Source organism: Mustelus asterias, chromosome 3 (assembly GCF_964213995.1).
Source record: "Mustelus asterias chromosome 3, sMusAst1.hap1.1, whole genome shotgun sequence".
In the NCBI taxonomy this organism is placed as follows: domain Eukaryota; kingdom Metazoa; phylum Chordata; class Chondrichthyes; order Carcharhiniformes; family Triakidae; genus Mustelus; species Mustelus asterias.
In genome coordinates, this window is record NC_135803.1 from 45,455,030 (window position 1) to 45,473,957 (window position 18,928).

Below are 18,928 nucleotides of genomic sequence, written 5' to 3' on the forward strand. Positions count from 1 at the left end.
TAATAGGGTGACCAGAACTGTACACAGTATTCCAAGTGTGGCCTTACCAATGTCTTGTACAACTTCGGTAGTCATGATGTGGAGATGCCGGCGTTGGACTGGGGTAAACACAGTAAGAAGTTTAACAACACCAGGTTAAAGTCCAACAGGTTTATTTGGTAGCAAAAGCCACACAAGCTTTCGAGGCTCTGAGCCCCTTCTTCAGGTGAGTGAAGAAGGGGCTCAGAGCCTCGAAAGCTTGTGTGGCTTTTGCTACCAAATAAACCTGTTGGACTTTAACCTGGTGTTGTTAAACTTCTTATTGTACAACTTCAACAAGACATCCCAACTCCTGTATTCAATGTTCTGACCAATGAAACCAAGCATGCCGAATACCTTCTTCACCACTCTGTCCACCTATGACTCCACGTTCAAGGAGCTATGAATCTGTACCTCTAGATCTCCTTGTGCTATAACTCTCTCCAACACCCTGCCATTAACTGAGTAAGTCCTGTCCTGGTTTGTTCTACCAAAATGCATCACCTCGCATTTATCTAAATTAAACTCCATCTGCCATTCGTCAGCCCACTAGCCCACTTGACCAAAATCCCATTGCAATCCTAGATAATCTTCTTTGCTGTCCACTAAAAAAGTTTATTTATTAGTCACAAGTAGGCTTACATTACCACTGCAATGAAGCTACTGTGAAAATCTCCTGGTCGCCATACTTCGGCACCTATTCAGGTACATTGAGGGAGAATTTAGCATGGTCAATGCACCTAACCTGCATATCTTCAAATTTACTAACCATGCCTCCTAAATTCTCATCCAAATCATTAATATAAATGACAAATAACAGTGGACCCAGCACCGATCCCTGAGGCACACCACTAGTCACAGACCTCCAGGACACAATATTGACCTATTATTGGAAAAACAACCCTCTACAACCCTCTTCTGTCATCAAGCCAATTATGTATCCATGGCAGAACCATCAGGAGCATACACACACACAGAGGGATCTGGGAGTACAGGTCCATAGATCTTTAAAAGGGGCAGCACATGTGGAAAAGGTGGTGAAGAAAGCATATGGCATGCTTGACTTCATCGGACAGGGCATTGAGTAATAAAATTGGCAAATTATGTTACAGTTGTATAAAATGTTGGTTACATCACATTTGGAATACTGTGTCCAATTCTGGTCACCACGCTACCAGAAGGACGTGGAGGCTTTGGAGGGAGTACAGAAAAGGTTTACCAGAATGTTGTCTGGTATGGAGGGTACTATCTATGAGGAGAGATTGAATAAACTGGGATTGTTCTCCCTGGAAAGACGGAGGCTGAGGGGTGACTTGATAGAAGTTTATAAAATTATGAGGGACATAGATAAGGTGAACAGTGGAAGCTTTTTCCCAGGGCAGAAATGCTGATTACAAGGGGGCACAAGTTCAAGGTAGGGTGGGAAAGGTTCAGTAGAGAAGTGCAGGGGAAGTTTTTTACATTGAGGGTGGTGAGGGCCTGGAATGCACTGCCAAGTGAAGTTGTTGAGGCAGACACGTTAGTGACATTTAAGACTTATCTGGATAGACACATGAACAGGCAGGGAATAGAGTGATACAAGCAGTTGGTCTAGATAGGACAACGTGATCGGCGCAGGCTTGGAGGGCCGAAGGGCCTGTTCCTGTGCTGTACTGTTCTTTGTTCTTTGTAAAATGGAGCAGTGGAGAGGACCATGTAACTTCCTATTAGATCTTCCCGGTATTCAGCCCAGGAGATCTGGCTACCATAGAGACAGGACCAGGCCAAAATTTATTCAAAGTCAAGTGCCAGATTTAACATCTGAACACAAAGGGAGAGGCAGCTGCTCTTTCTGGTTGCGGTCTTGTTGACTCAGATGCTGGGCAAAGTGAGAGAGTGAATTCCAGAGAGAGAGAGACAGGGAAACAGCAGCTGCTATGAACAGCAGAGGAAAGGCTGCCCTCTGTTAACCACCAGATAAGATGCTGGTGGGATCTTGTTCTCTGGTTGAAGAGGTGGCACCGGTGGAGATTTAGGAACACTGGAAGATTCACCCTGGCATGGCCAGGAGAAGGAGTTGCCAGAGTGGATCTTGCTGCTGGAAATCAATTCAGGGGTTCTCAGAAGAGTGACAGAAACAATTTTCGATGGACAGGAAGTTGTAACTAAGCCAAACAGGGACAGCGAGTCTTTTGGAAGCTGAGGATAACTTTGGACTGGTTCATGTAAAACTACAATTCTGTGGAGAGTGCAATGTAACATTTAAACACAACATGGGGTTTTCCGTCTGTTATGAAGTCAAGGGAGATAACTTTCCCATAGTTAAGTGTATTAGTTGCCTATTAAGTAATGTTTAGTTGATGTTTATTTTAGTGTGTTTGTTACAGTAAAAGTTTTAAAACATGAAATCTAATGATGTGATCACTGGGAATTTAAATCTTAAAGTTATTACTCTCTATGGAGATCATAATTCTTGTACTATAATACAACCTTGCTCTGTGCCCCTATATTATGTAGGTTATAAATTTAGCTGAGCCTTCATTTTTAGGTATTTACCCAGCTTCCAATCTTTTTAGCTTTCTCTTTAAGTTACAGGCTTTGTTTATAATAACAGTAAGTGTGTTGGCCAAATGTTTATCGTTTGCCATGCTTACGGTACTTTGAAAAGCCTTTTCCTTTCCCTTATGTTTCCAAACTTTCAGTTGTTCAAATATGGAGAAAAGATTATGATTTCCTTTCCTCTCTCATTTTCTCCAACAATGAAAATGTTGAAAAGAAAGGAGAGTTAGGATAACCTGGCTACTTAAACAATTCCTTAATTATTCTAACAATTTTCAACTCTAATCTATTTGTATTGCAACAAAGCTTAACAATTGCATTACATGTTCACATACAAATGATGCCTTGTACAGATTTTTGAATATTACTTTTTGCAATCTTAATTTGAAAGTGAACCACTGCATTATTGAATGCCAGTTGCTAAGTTCTGTTTTTCTCTACATTATTTCCTGGCCTCTGAGTAAATCTGCCATTCGACATTCTGACATGGCTCTTTCCAATCTGTGAAATTATCTTGCTGGCTGTTAAGAGCTCTAGTTGTTTAACTTAGCTGACTAAGGTCCAACTTTTCAATTAGAAACGTCTTCTGTCATAACTATTGCTCAATTCCAAGCTTGATTTAGTTGCATCCTTCTAAAGGTTTCATTGTTTACAACCCTTCGAACAAACTATCTGCAGTTCCAGAGCAGAGCACCGAATTTTACAGCCGCCTGCCCGCTGGTTTTCAGGGAGCTTATAAATTTCTCAGGATCGCCTACCCATTGTCTTCCCGCCAGCCCTCTTCCTGACCTGTCCACAGTTTTACTGGAAGTGGGTGGGAGATGGTTGAGGCCTCAGGCCCACCTGTCCTCCCCGGGATTGAGGCCTTTAAGTGGCCAATTATTGGCTATTTAAGAGCCATCTCTTATTGGTCTCAGTTTTTCAGCCAATGGGCAGTGTCCAGGGGATAAACCCAGTAAATCACTCTGCTTGGGCCTCAGGTGGGAACTGGAATTGGCCTCCAATTCTTGATCCCTTCTGAGATTAGGTGCAGTCTCCCCAGAATCTTTGAACCCCTGAAAGTTCTTGCCCCTGACCCCACTCCCCACCACCCCTCCCATTCCTACTGTGAGATCCTTGCACTTCCCTCCATCCTGGGCTCTGAGTCTGAGGCCTGAATTTTCAGGATGGATGGGGCTTGGCTGAAGAGTTGATGGGGAGGACATGCCAACTTCCCGCCGACTCCAGCAGACCCAATGCTATTTCACGCTCTGATGAGCATTGATTGGCATAAAGTGGGAATTCCAGTCAACACCATGAGGAAGTGCCACCTTAAAGAGCTGTCAGCCAATCAGGTTGACCAGCAGCTCTCCAGTTCCTTCAGGAGCAGCGCTGTAGTGGCTAGAAGACGTACTGCACGCAGCTGCCTGGAATAAGCCCTGGGAACCAGAGGAAAGGTAAGTGGCAGGGTAGGAAAGGCCTAGGGGCCTTGTGAGGGGCTGATCGGGGTTCCAGTGGAATTGGGGGAGGAGAGAGATCTGGAGGTCATTGGACATTAAGAAGGCGGCTTCTGATGAAGGCATCCCCCACCCTTCCCACCTGAGATCAACCTCTGCTCATTTTCAAGTGTGCCCTCCTGACCTATCATCTGATTCCCTCCAGCCTAAATTTGAGGCTGGGTGGGGAAAAGCTCTTATGTGGCCATTAACTGGCCACTTAATGGCCTTAATAGGGGCAGGGGGTCGGGGATGTGACCCATCCAAGGCCCCGCCCACCCTAGAGTAAACTTACAACCAAGTCGGGGCAGGTGGGATCCTGGAAAGAATCACATGCATGCAAATTCACGCTCCTCCCCCCACCTCAGCATCTGCTGAGGGGAGCATAAATATTCTGGGCTTAGAATCTGGAGATCGCTTGCAGTTCCAATCCTGGCCACTGGTCCCAATGGTATCGCTGGGACCTCAGAACTGCTGGCCAATCATATTGGCTGGCACCTCTCTGAGGCAGGCCTTCCTCCCAATCAAGGGACATAAATGCCATCTCCAGCCACTCCTCAAAGAGCTGCGGGGTGACCAGAGTCGACCGGGCTACATTACTGTAAAATTCTGCTTTTGGTCTCACAATGTGAGAGATCTTAGGACCAAACAATAGACTCCAGTGGGTTCCCATAATGCTGTGAAAATGCATTATGTAGAGGCTTGCACATTAAGTTTTTTGTCATTAGCCCAATTTTCTCCCCTTTTCCTTAAGTTATTCATGACATATCCTTGATATGCTTTATTATTTCTAGAGTCAAAGATTCAAATCCATTTTTATAGAAAATGTACATATAAATATGAATTTGAAACATATAGCAATCTTACAAGTTCAATCACAGTGGCATCATATATTACTATCTAAAACGATGTTCTTGCTGATGGTCTGTAGCTGCGTAGAATTGGGGATACTGCCATCTTGGAATAGATGGCACAGATTGGAGCATAGTTTCTGTGTGCACTGAATATGTTCGTATTTCATTCGGTTAGTGATGCACTTAGTATAACCTCTACCATCTGGGCTACTTATAGATCCAATTAATAGTGTTCCTGAGGAATCAAGACGTCTCCTCCCTTTATTTGGCTGTAAGGGTTCACACATGAAATCACTTTAGACAGTCTCAATTTCTAATGAGTGAGAACCTACAGCACAAAATGGCTGCTTAATTGACAATCGCAGTGAGAGAAACAGGAGGATCCAATCAATGTGGGGAAAAGGAAGAGATTGTTTCGGGTGGGTAATTATAATGTGAATATATTTCCTTTCAGAAGGTACATGGCCTGCTTTATATTCCTGCCCAGTTCTATTGTTTATTTCCACTTTCAGCATTTATAATTTTTCTTCTTAAAATCTTGTTGCGTAACTGAGCCCTGGATGATATAAATTCATTCTGTTTTTGTTACAGTTGTTGGTTCCAATTGCACAGCTAACCTTGATTTCCTACCGTCCTACCATTTTTTTATTAAAATAACTTCAGTTGATTGCTAACTTGCTGTAAAATTATGATATAAATGATGATGTCTTGTTTGACAGATTTAAAAACAAAAGAGGAAAAAACCTTCAGTGCTGCAATACAAGATTATTTCGATGGTTGGGTTGGTTCAGGGCAAAGGGAATTTTAACGTGTAAATAAATACTTTGCCTTGTACCCAATTTTAGCACTCATAACCTTGATAAAACAAACCTTTAATTACCTTGTCTTTGACTTTCAATTGTATTTCTCTGTTATTGCTGCATAATCACATTCATATGCCCTCTTTTGTGAAAATTAATCTATTGTTAAAGCTGTTACTGTTATACTGTGGTACTGTAGATAACAACAGGAAGAAAATTAACTCTTATGGAATAATAAATTCATAGAATCCCTACAGTACAGAAGAAGGCCATTCAACCCATCAAGTCTGCACCGACCACAATCCCACCCAGGCCCTATTCCTGTAACCCCACATATTTACCCAACTAATCCCCCTGATACTATGGGGCAATTTAGCATAGCCAATCAACCTAACCCGCACATCTTTGGTCTGTGGGAGGAAACCAGAGCACCCGGAGGAAACACACGGAGAGAACGTGCAGACTCCACACAGACAGTGACCCAAGCTGGAAATCGAACCTGGGTCCCTGGCAATGTGAGGCGGCAGTGCTAACCACTGTGCCACCCTAAAGAACATTAGTGAACCAGATGGGGTTTTTCCAACAATGGAAAAGCCCACTTGTGGGCTTTGTGCACATTTGGCTTTTGCCAGGACACTGCAGTTCATTGTTAATGCAAGCCCTGACATAATCTTCTCTGGTCATGATGTTAACAGCTCACTGTAGCTTCTTCACCTCTTCCCCAAAAAAGATTATTGAAATTGAAATCTATTTTGTTCCATTTAAAAATGCTTAAAAGACAAGCAAAACTTGTGTGTTTCTTTGCTTTCGCTTATTTTACTAACTGTTACTCTTTTTAATTTAAAGGAACTTGGGAAAATCAGGACTGCGAGTATCTTGCTTAGGACTTGGTAAGTATTGATATTTAACATGATTTTGGGTTAGAACATTGAGGCATTTTGTAAGGCAGCACTGTTGTTGCAGAACTTGGCTCAAGGTGAGTGTGAGTCAGAATCTGATTAAAGTGTTATTTTCAACCTACGGACTGGCCTCATGAAGTTCAACACCAGCAATAGAAGCTCCCAAAATTACTCCTTTATGTATGTCTTCTTCATAAACATTTCACAAGGTAAATCTGAAAAATATAAAGTATGTTGCCATTGCATGATTATCTTTGTAAAGTAATTTTTGGGTACATGTTGATTTGAAAAGTGATAACAGAATATCATTAATGGGTCTGGAGCTCAGAGTGCCGAAAGACAAACAATCTGAAGAGTGACGTCCAACATCTGATATGAATCTTGAATTTGTATGGCTGCAGTAGAATAGTACAGTCTAATATGTTAGCCACCAGCCACATGTAGTTAATTGGAAATTTAGATGTACCCGACTAATTGTTAATAATTAAGTAATACTGTTATCGGTCAGGGGGCAGGATGGCACGGTGGTTAGTGCTGCTGTCTCACCGCGCCAGGACCTTCGTTTGATTCCAGCCTTGGGTGACTGTGTGGAGTTTGCACATTCTCCCCGTGTCTGCGTGGGTTTCCTCCGGGTGCTACTCCCACAGTCCAAAGATGTGCAAGTTAGATTGATTGGTCTTGCTAAATTTCCCCATAGTGTCCAAAGATGTATAGGTTAGGGGGGTTAGCTGGGTAAATACATGTGGTTACGGAGATAAGGCCTGGGTGAGATGATCTGTCAGAGAGTCAGTGTGGAGTTGATGGGCTGAATGGTCTCTATGATGTGATGTCAATAATCATTCAGCATGAGATCTACATGTGTACTTTAGAGCTTTTGTTTGTTGGTGAAATGGCAGGTGGAAAAGTAGAGTGTGCGTTTGATATTATGTGTGCGTTACTTTCTTGGGTATTGCTTATTGAATGTCTGCTAATGTGGTGTGTAACCTGGGTGAACTTTGGCACCATGGTGTTATGGTTCAGGTCAGAAACTCCAAAGTGTTTTATGGAGCCTGCCTGGATCATACGTTTTGCCTCTTAAATTTGGCTAGGATAAGCATGATATGTTTCACTTCAGGTATGATTGAAATGACCCACTAGGGAGCTTTTATCAAACAAAGTTTATTTAAGAATATAGTTAACATGTATGGTAAGAAAATTAGCAAGAATTCTTATCAATTACAAACAAGAAACAAAACAACCACTATAATGTATAACCCATGCTTATCCTAGCCAAATTCAAGAGGCAAAACTTATGATCCAGGCGGGCTCCATTTGGAGTTTCTGACCTGAACCATAACATCATGGTGCCAAAGTTCACCCAGGTTACACACCACATTAACAGACATTCAATAAGCAATACCCAAAAAGTAATGCACACATAATATCAAACACACACTCTACTTTTCCACCTGCCATTTTACCAACAAACACTAGCAATATAGTACATGAAGGGGAGCAGTCTTTGTGGTTAACTTGACAAATGAAAATTAAAGAATCAAACAGCAGAAGAAAGCAAAGCAATATTAAGCATCTTCAATGGTCATGGCAAAAGGCAAGCAATCCAACCTTGTTCTGGATGAAAGATGTGGGTGGATCTGGTGCATCACATTGTGTATTTCAACATTCATTGATGAAGTCTAAGTACTGCACATTAAAAATTGACACTGCTGGATAAAAACCTGGACGTTGCAATAAAATGTTGTTTCCAAAAAGTTAATGGTGGAATTCCAAACTTTGATGAAAGGGACAGGCTGTACATAGAGTAGCATACGGAGTGGCTGCAGATGCTTGTTGTGTAAATATTCACCCAAGCCTTAAATTTGGCTAGGATAAGCATGATATGTTTCATTTCAGGTATGATTCAAATGACCCAAGCCATTTCTACGGATATCGGCGCATATGGGTGAAATGGTACACCAAAGCTGCATCTGTGAAAAGTCAATAGTTTCTGCTGGATCACTCTGCTTTAAGGAAAATAATATAGTGTGAGGTCAGCCTTTAAAAATACAACAGTCATTTTGGCAGAATAAGATTCTGAAATTCTGGTTTCACGGTGATATCTGTAATATAACTGAAGTTACTGTTAAACACTTCTGTATATCCTTTAAGAATATATAGCAGCGGGAAAGGATTTTCACCTTCACAGTCTGAGCATTTTTCTGTTGGAGTGGGTCGTGCAGGAGACCCACAAAATCAAATTACTTCAACGGAAATCTACTTAATAATTTTATTTAGCAAATCTTTTACTGAATTACTTTGAAAAGGCTATACGAGTTGTAACAATCAAAATGCTCATTTAATGTTCGTTAACATTACTTTAGAGTAGCCTTTCGAGCTTCCACTTCTACTTTTACTGTAATTGAGAGGCTCTTTGCTAGTGTACTTTCCATAAACACTACCAACTCTCCAGTGCCTCCCCTAAGTTACCATTCTTTACTATTGACTCCAATCAATTTGTTATCTTGCAGCATAACCAATGAGTCCAAACATGTCCTCAAACAATGCCCATACACATCCAATGATTCCAACATGGGCTACTGGGTTAGTGATTCTGTACATCCACGAAGCATGCAGTTTGCCATAGAGGATCACACCATAGATGTTCCAGACTTTCTGTTCAGCTATTTACTTCCTTAAGCAACTGGATCAGTGAGGAAGCTGAATGTATTGTTTACAATAATGGTCTAGGTTTTACAGTAGTAATAGTGTTTCTGTTGGTGTTTAGGGTCATTACTCCTCTAACACTGACAGCAGTCCATGTGAAAGTAGATCATGTGGAAATCCAGACGTTGCTCTCAGTCATTCTGTACTTCTCCATTATGTTGATTTCCTATCTATTAGAAATAATTGAACTGATGAGAGCTTTCTATTTTGCATTGTAATTGTGGGACAATGGGCAGCAAGGCTCAGCTACCTGTCCATCACAATCTCCACTCCAGCCTAGGTGGTGTCGCACTCTTGAAGATCCTCAAATATACTTCTCTTGGTCTTCTTTGGCCGACCCAGTCTTCTTCTTCCATCTGGTAGTGTGCGTTCCACTGCCACCCTGGCAAACCTTGCTAGCCTCCATCATCTGTGTCATGGTGTTCCATAGACAATCTGACTAGTTCTCTATAGAACTTCTTCATTGGCAATGCTGCCTCTCCCTGTAATGCCCAGGATCTTGCGTAAGCAGCGCAGGTGAAAGACTTTCAACTTATGTGATGTCTTTGCTATTCTTTTCCATGTCTCGCTAATATAGATTGCAGTGGGTGTTATTGTAGACATGTAGAATCACAGCTTCATGGCATTGGATGCCCAGACCATATCGAGCTGCAGGAAAACCAATGCTTCTTTGCCAATTCTTTTGGACATTGATCACCCTCTCGGTAATATTTCTTCCAAGATGGGGAAATGGTCGACATCATTGATGTTCTATTCCCCAATAGTGGTGGAAAGGCTTTGTTGTCACCCGTCACTCATGTGTTGGTCTTCTTGCAACTGATGCATAGACCAACCTTGGCACAGCTACTCTTAGGACTGGTGATCATGACCTGGGAGTGCAAGCATTTCTTCTGCCACCAAGGTGTTCTTGTCTGTGAAATCCTCAAGCCCATGAATTGGTGGTAATGCCATGGGATGCCAAAGTCTGTACCCGCCATTGCCTCCCTCATAATGAAATCGGTGACCAAGAAGAAAAAGAGTGGGGAGAGTATTTGACCTTGGTGTACTCCTGTGCTGATGTTGAAGGAGCCCACAGTGCCCATGCCTCTCGATTGTGATGTACCAGAGTGACTGCTGATGGATGCAATCAAAAGCATCCTTGAAATTTTGGTCGGACAAATTTAAATGTGGATTACAGGGTCAAAGGTAGGGTTCTGAAGACTGTGGAGGAACAGAGAGATCTTGGGGTCCATATCCACAGATCTCTAAAGGTTGCCACTCAAGTGGATAGAGCTGTGAAGAAGGCCTATAGTGTGTTAGCTTTTATTAACAGGGGGTTGGAGTTTAAGAGCCGTGGGGTTATGCTGCAACTGTACAGGACCTTGGTGAGACCACATTTGGAATATTGTGTGCAGTTCTGGTCACCTCACTATAAGAAGGATGTGGAAGCGCTGGAAAGAGTGCAGAGGAGATTTACCAGGATGCTGCCTGGTTTGGAGGGTAGGTCTTTTGAGGAAAGGTTGAGGGAGCTAGGGCTGTTCTCTCTGGAGCGGAGGAGGCTGAGGGGAGACTTAATAGAGGTTTATAAAATGATGAAGGGGATAGATAGAGTGAACGTTCAAAGACTATTTCCTCGGGTGGATGGAGCTATTCCAAGGGGGCATAATTATAGGGTTCATGGTGGGAGATATAGGAAGGATATCAGAGGTAGGTTCTTTACACAGAGAGTGGTTGGGGTGTGGAATGGACTGCCTGCAGTGATAGTGGAGTCAGACACTTTAGGAACATTTAAGCGGTTATTGGATAGGCACATGGAGCACACCAGGATGATAGGGAGTGGGATAGCTTGATCTTGGTTTCAGATAAAGCTTGGCACAACATCGTGGGCCGAAGGGCCTGTTCTGTGCTGTACTGTTCTATGTTCTATGTTCTATGAAATCAGTGAAGTTAATCATAAGCTGTGGCAGCACGGTGGCACAGTGGTTAGCACTGCTGCCTCACAGCGACAGGGACCCAGGTTCAATTCTAGCCTTGGGTCACTGTCTGTGTAGAGTTTGCATGTTCTCCCTATGTCTGCATGGGTTTCCTCCGGGTGCTCTGGTTTCCTCCCACAGTCCAAAGATGTGCGGGTTAGGTGGACTGGCCATGCTAAATTGCCCTTTAGTGACAGGGGGATTAACAGGGTAAATACGTGGGGTTATAGGGATAGGGCCTGGGTGGGGCTGTTTTCGGTGCAGGCTCGATGGGCTGAATGGCTTCCCAGATCCACTTGCAGTATTATCTGCCACCCTGGAAACCCACCTGCTCTCTTGAAGAGTACTGTCTACTCCTTTCAATCTGTTGAGGAACACCATGCCGAAGACCTGATGGACAGGCCAAGGATGAATAGCAGTGAGGGTGTGAAAGTCCTGTACTCTGGGCAGGAGGAACACCAGACCCATGGAGTTGGCCTCATACTTAATAGATGCTCAGCACAAGCATTAGTTGGGTGGAAGCCAGTAAATGATTGCATCATCACCCCCACAAGACAGGTTTATGCACTAACAGAGGCAGACACAGAGGAGGAAGAAGATGTAGTCTGTCATAAATTGCAGTACACGAGTCCCAGCTATGATATCAAGTTATTGATCAGTGACCTCCATGCTGAGTTCAATGGCAACCAGTGAGGACTGAACAGTACGATTGGGCATCATGGGTCAGCAAGCATGCTCAACCGAAACGGGGAGTGTCTATTGGCCTTCTGGAACAGCAATGGGGTCAGTATTGGGAATACCTTCTTCAAATACAATCCCATTCACAAAAAAAGACATGAAGGTCTCCAGATGGTAACACTCTGAACAAGATTGACTATATATGCTTAAACAGCAGATGGAGAACATCCCATGTCCAGACATGTGGAGATGCTGATGTAAAATCTGACCACCACCTTGTGTTTGGCAAGGTCTACCGGAAGCTGAAGAAGGCAACAACTGTAAAGTCATACTTAAAAAAATATATATAATGGCACAGAACTTCCAGATTTCCAGATGTGGTAGCGTACATCTTGTAAGTCCTGACACACTGATGTGGGAATTGCCCAAGAAGTTTGAACTTCAAGTAGACAATTCACTTGCATCTGGAACCTTCAAAACATTCTTCAACTCTTGAGTTAGAATCGGAGACTTTGGATACTTCTGACTCACTTATCTGAATAGTTACTTAGGAAATGGATAGGATATTCCCTATATCCTCACCCAACCACCTGCCTCTTTGGGACATTTAAGCTCTCTCTATTTTGTGGAAGATGACAGCTAGTGCCATAAAAAGTGGTGGCTTCTCCAATGATTCGCTGCACTGAGAGATTTTAGAAGGATCTTCCATCAAAAGATGGGCCCAAAAAATTGTAGGAAGGTAAGTAGACAACATTGTCCAATCTGGTTTGGAAATGGGGATTTGTCCAGCTTGGAAGCTCGGAACTGGTGAATCATTTGTTAGTAGATATCAGAATATAGGAGTCACTTTCTTAGTAAATTAAGAAAAAGTCCATTCAAAAGCTTCTGTTAGTATTCCTGTACCCAAAGGAGCCACCTTGGAGGCTTGTAAATGAGCACAATTGCATTGATGATTACCAAAATTTTAACTGGGGTCTTGGCCAGTTTTGCCGACTTCCAGAGCCGTATTTTGTCAACCAATGTGAAAGATCACAAACTTTATTTGTGTAGAACAAAATTGCACAATCTTTTGCATTGGTCTTGGGTAAATGGGTAAAATTGTCTGAATAAAGTGAGACTGACCACAAGCTCTTTGAGTTGGGATGTCAGCGTTCATCTTCAACTCTATAAGCAGCTAGTTCGCCCATATCTGGAGTATGCATCTACGGTTTGGAATCCATGTTTTCAGAGAGATGTGCAGCTTAGAGAGCGTGTAAAAAGATGTGTTACCGGGAAAATGGAAGGGGGCCTGAGGGGAATACCTTATGAGGAACGTTTAAGAAGACTGATGTTTGATTTAGCTGAAGTTTATAAATTGATGGATGGCCTAAGCCTGAAAAGTTCTTTACTCGCAATGATGGTATTTTGTGTGGTCATCAGTGCAAACTCTAGCAGCTTGGTTCATGTTGTGATATTCACCAATCTATTTTTTCACATTGAATTGTTGATACTTGGAATGGTTTGCCTGATTTTTGTTGTGAATCCTGAAAATGTAGTGATTTTTTTTAAAGAAGACTTGTTAGGAACATACGCCAAAGTCTTGCTGCGGTTCATGCCACCAGGATTTTGCGCTCCTACTGATGGTGCATTCCCGCCGTGGGTTTTCCGGTGATGAGGGCTGCATCCAACGGGATACCCCATTGACAAAAGCGGAAGCATAAGATCCCGTGCATGTGATTTCTATCGATGTATTGTCTAATGTTATTTTTGATCTTGTTTTTAATACTGTGCCTCTGTGCTTCGCACTGTATGGCAATAAAAATAAATACATTTAAAGACTCTGCCCTATAAACAGTATTTAACCATTATTGCAAAGATTCCTTTAAACATTCTTTTCACTTGTCCACCCACCTGTGCCAACACCAGCTTGCTTTTCACAGTACAAAATGCATTTTCCCTTAAGTTTGACCAACTACCATTTGATACTAAGTGCAATAACAGTGTGAAAAGTTCAAAGGGTTAGCTGGTACCCACTCATTTAACTCACTCCCTTTCTGCATTCATAGCAGCTCTGCCCTGCCAATAAGGAAGTGCACCAATTGTGGCCATTCCATTTTTTTGGAAATTGAAATATTTGCTCAATAGCAGAAAATAACTGACATAGGGGAAAGGTCTGAGCCTGAAATGTAAATATAAATATCTGCAATACACTAGATGTATTGGTCTAAAATGTTAGAAGGTAGTTCCTATCAGTGCTCTCTGTGGTGAATAACCCTACATCCCGATCACAAGCATTTTGCATTTCTGTTAATATTAAAATCCATTAAAATTGCGCCCATATTTCTGGCCGTTATATAGTCCCCAGTAAAACAATTGTACAAAATCGTGAGGGTTGGTCAGTTTCTCAGCCAGCCAGCATGCTGGAAAGGTGCCTGTGCCTATAACATCAGAGTTCAATTTGACATTGGACAGACCAGTGCCTCAAGGCAGTGGTGCTCAGTGCCTCTTCAGCCGATTCTTAAGAGCCCCCAACAGAGGCATGAGCATCTCAATTATCTTATAGTTGCCTGGAGCAGTATTATAATGAAGCAGAATGTGTATATACTGGATACAGCCTGTATTCATTATCCGATAGGGATAGGAAAAAACAGTATAAGTAGGACTTTGAATTATCAGGAGATAAAATTATTTGTTTTCAAACATAAACTTACAATCATTTTCTATACGATGCTTTAACGGTGGTTACTCCTGAGGCTATTAATTGGGCTGTGCAGGGATTAGGGAGGGCGTGTGTTGGGGGAGCGGTGGGGGGGTCATGATTTGCAACCTGCCTCTGCCCATACAGATCAAGGTGGGGACCATGCAGTTACAGTGTCCCCATTGTATCTGTATGATTGTTGGCGCTAATGGCTCTAGCGTCACCTCCCTCCTCCAAGCTGCCTGTGGCCTCATTGCATAGTTTTTGGCAGCTTTGTTTTCTGAGCACAGTCAGCCTATTCTCTTAAAGGTAGGCTTTATCTTAAAGGCAACCTGCGCAGAAAGTATTGTTGCCTTGTAAATTGTTGCTACATGGGGCAGGCAGAGTGACGATTCGTCCAAAGTGACGAATGCATGAGTAGTGATCACAAGGTGACAAGCCATGGCCCTGGGGGAGGGTGGGTGAAGAACAATCCCCTCAGGAACCAGCTGCAGAGAGGAGAGGTGATCAGTGAGGTCTACCAGAATTCTGACCTGAGGACCTGGTAACACAGTCCCAAAACGTTTAACGACTTCAGGTCCATGGTCAAGATCAATGAATGCACTTCACAAGACCTCTCCAACACACCCACAAATTCTTCCCACACCACATCCCATTATTCACCCTGGCACTTGGGTCCCATGCCTAACATTCTGATACTCCACCTCACCCTCACAAACCCATCAAACAGGCCTCATGCCCACCTCTCTCTGCCCCCACATACGTCCAGCTATTCAGCAGGCACATTACCCAGACAGTGCTATATCATCACTCGTGTTCTGCCCTCTCTCTTGTAGGACAGGGTGACACAAAATAGAAAGATTCAGGGCATAACTGGTGCAACAATGACACCTACGTCTCCTTGAATCCTCGATGCCATGATGCCGACTGTGATGCGGCCCATGACATCTGGCGTCATTCCGAATATTGAGGATGACATATTTGAACTCTTATCCCCTTTCTCAGCTCACCCTTATACTGGTCTGATGAGCAAGCTGCTGATTGTGTGGCCATACACCTCTTGCTTCCCACCCCAGCCCAGTTCCCTCACACTAAACTTGCCCTTCTGGATTCCTGCTTTCAGACACCCAATAACTGCAACCTGCCACTAGAAGTAGGAGAACAGCAGGGCAGCACTGATGAAGAGCCCCCCCCCCCCCCCCCCCCCCCCCCCCCCCCCATACCCACAGCCTCCAGCTCAGATACTGGTACCATACTTACCTTGCGGCTTAGTACAGATTTAGGGTCTGCACATGGTAGGCCCGATTCTCCCATTGAGACTCGCAGCTTTTCTGGCAGGATTGGGTTGGGAGATGAGAGTGTCAGCCGTTTCGCGGGTTCTCCATGAGTGTTTACGACCCACGCACATCTTCCAACTGGAAGAAAATGGCGCCGCCAGGAACGTGCAGAAAACCGACGGGAAGTGAGGTAAGTCATTTGAATATGTTCTACATATATTTTAAATGTGATTATCGGGCCCAGCATGGAACTTGCCGGGCCTGATAGCATCACCCACCCCACCAGGAGTATTTCATTCCGGCGGGGTTTAGAGTAGCTCTCCACGTTCGGGGAACTAGCGGGAGAGCCCTCCGGAGTGAAGGGGGGACAATCGGGGGGCCCCCCAGGGGGTCGGGCGCTGGGGGGGATTGTGCCCCCTGGGCATGGGCACCTCGGCAGTGCCAGCCTGTGCCCCCTGGCACTGCTAAGGGGCCGAGTGCCCATGCCCAGGGAGCACCTTGGCACTGCCCATTGGGCAGTGCCAAGGGGGGGGGCTATTGTGGACGGGGCCTTGGGGTAATTGGTGGGGTTGGGGGGTCCCGTTGCCACTCTGCATGGGGATCGTTCTGGGCTGGAGGGAGGTCAGCGATCGGGGCAGGCTGGGGGAGGGGTGGTGGGAGGGGAGGGGGCCTACCTCCTGGAGGGGGGGAGGGTCTGCTGGGATGAGGGGGTGGGAGGATCGCCACTACTGGGGGGTGAGCTGGACATCGGAGTGCTCCGGGGCAGGGGGGTCAGGGCGGGCCCGGGAATTGTGGGGGCCACAATTGGGCCGTGGGTGGGGGGGGATGTGGCTGGAGAGGCAGCACTGGGGGGGTCCCGGGCTGGCCCATGATCGAGCTGGCCAGCAAACAGGGAGACTGACAGATCGGGACCACTACTCATGCGCAGAGTTCTGGAGCTGTCAAACTGTGGCGCAAATAGGCGCCGCCCCCCTGGGTTTTTAATGAGATTCATGATTGGGACCTCTGCATTGCAGAGTGGGGAAATTCCGGTCTGAAGCTGCACTGAAAAAATAGTTGTGATCCAGACCCGTTTTCCCACCTATTCAGCACTTTTGGGAGCATCGCCCCCGTGATTCAACAGGCATGAGTGGGCTGCAGCCAGTTCACTGAAGCATGAGATTGCAGACAAGTTCTATAGAGGACTCCAATGAAGACTTTGCTGGGGTGGCATACAGGAGAACATTGATAGGCATTGGCTGACCTGTTAGATCTCTTGGGTCGAACGTCTTTTTGGCTTGACGGCAGCATCCTATAAGTGGCGGATAACAATGAGTAAACTGATTTGAATTCCAGTCATGATGTGGAGATGCTGGCGTTGGACTGGGGTAAATACAGTAAGAGTTTTAACAACACCAGGTTAAAGTCCAACAGGTTTATTTGGTAGCAAATGCCATTAGCTTTCGGAGCCCTGCTCCTTCGTCAGATGGAGTGGATATCTGCTCTCAAACAGGGCACACAGAGACACAAAATCAATTTACAGAATACTGATTAGAATGCGAATCTTTACAACTAATCAAGAGCTAAAGATACAGACAATGTGAGTGGAGGGAGCATTAGACACAGGTTAAAGAAATGTGTATTGTCTCCAGACAGGACAACCAGTGAGATTCTGCAAGTCCAGGAGGCAAGCTGTGGGGGTTACCGATAGTGTGACATGAACCCAAGATCCTGGTTTAGGCCGTCCTCATGTGTGCGGAACTTGGCTATCAGTTTCTGCTCAGCGACTCTGCGCTGTCGTGTGTCGTGAAGGCCGCCTTGGAGCACGCTTACCCGAAGATCAGAGACTGAATGCCCATGACCGCTGAAGTGCTCCCCCACAGCAAGAGAACAGTCTTGCCTGGTGATTGTCGAGCGGTGTTCATTCATCCGTTGTCGTAGTGTCTGCATGGTTTCCCCAATGTACCATGCCTTGGGACATCCTTTCCTGCAGCGTATCAGGTAGACAACGTTGGCCGAGTTGCAAGAGTAGGTACCGTGTAGATGGTGTTCTCACGTGAGATGATGGCATCTGTGTCGATGATCCGGCACGTCTTGCAGAGGTTGCTGTGGCAGGGTTGTGTGGTGTCGTGGTCACTGTTCTCCTGAAGGCTGGGTAGTTTGCTGTGGACAATGGTCTGTTTGAGGTTCTGCGGTTGTTTGGAGGCAAGAAGTAGGGGTGTGGAGATGGCCTTGGTGAGATGTTCGTCTTCATCAATGACATGTTGAAGGCTCTGGAGGAGATGCCGTAGCTTCTCCGCTCCGGGGAAGTACCGCAAACCCACGGATAACCTCACGATGCTCCACTTCTCCAGCTTCCACCCTAAACACGTTAAAGAAGCCATCCCCTACGGACAAGCCCTCCGTATACACAGGATCTGCTCGGATGAGGAGGATCGCAACAGACACCTCCAGACACTGAAAGATGCCCTCGTAAGAACAGGATATGGTGCTCGATTCATCGATCGACAGTTCCGACATGCCACAGCGAAAAACCGCACCAATCTCCTCAGAAGACGGACACGATGGACAGAGTACCCTTCGTTGTCCAGTACTTCCCCGGAGCGGAGAAGCTACGACATCTCCTCCGGAGCCTTCAACATGTCATTGATGAAGACGAACATCTCGCCAAGGCCAACCCCACTTCTTGCCTTCAAACAACCGCACAACCTCAAACAGACCATTGTCCGCAGCAAACTACCCACCCTTCAGGAGAACAGTGACCACGACACCACACAGCCCTGCCACAGCAACCTCTGCAAGACGTGCCGGATCATCGACACAGATGCCACCATCTCACGTGAGAACACCATCTACCAGGTACACGGTACCTACTCTTGCAACTCGGCCAACGTTGTCTACCTGATACGCTGCAGGAAAGGATGTCCCGAGGCATGGTACATTGGGGAAACCATGCAGATGCTACGACAACGGATGAATGAACACCGCTCAACAATCACCAGGCAAGACTGTTCTCTTCCTGTGGGGGAGCACTTCAGCGGTCATGGGCATTCAGTCTCTGATCTTTGGGTAAGCGTT

At 45.0% G+C, this 18,928-nt stretch overlaps 1 protein-coding gene across 1 annotated transcript in view; it reads left to right on the plus strand.

Moving 5' to 3' along the window:
- The window catches only part of kcnab1a (potassium voltage-gated channel subfamily A regulatory beta subunit 1a), a 395,957-nt gene that overhangs the window by 267,421 nt on the left and 109,608 nt on the right, over positions 1 to 18,928 (plus strand). Inside the window, exon 4 of the mRNA XM_078208296.1 lies at positions 6,532 to 6,575. Coding sequence (XP_078064422.1) covers positions 6,532 to 6,575 — 44 coding nt within the window. The remainder of the gene's footprint in view (positions 1 to 6,531; positions 6,576 to 18,928) is intronic.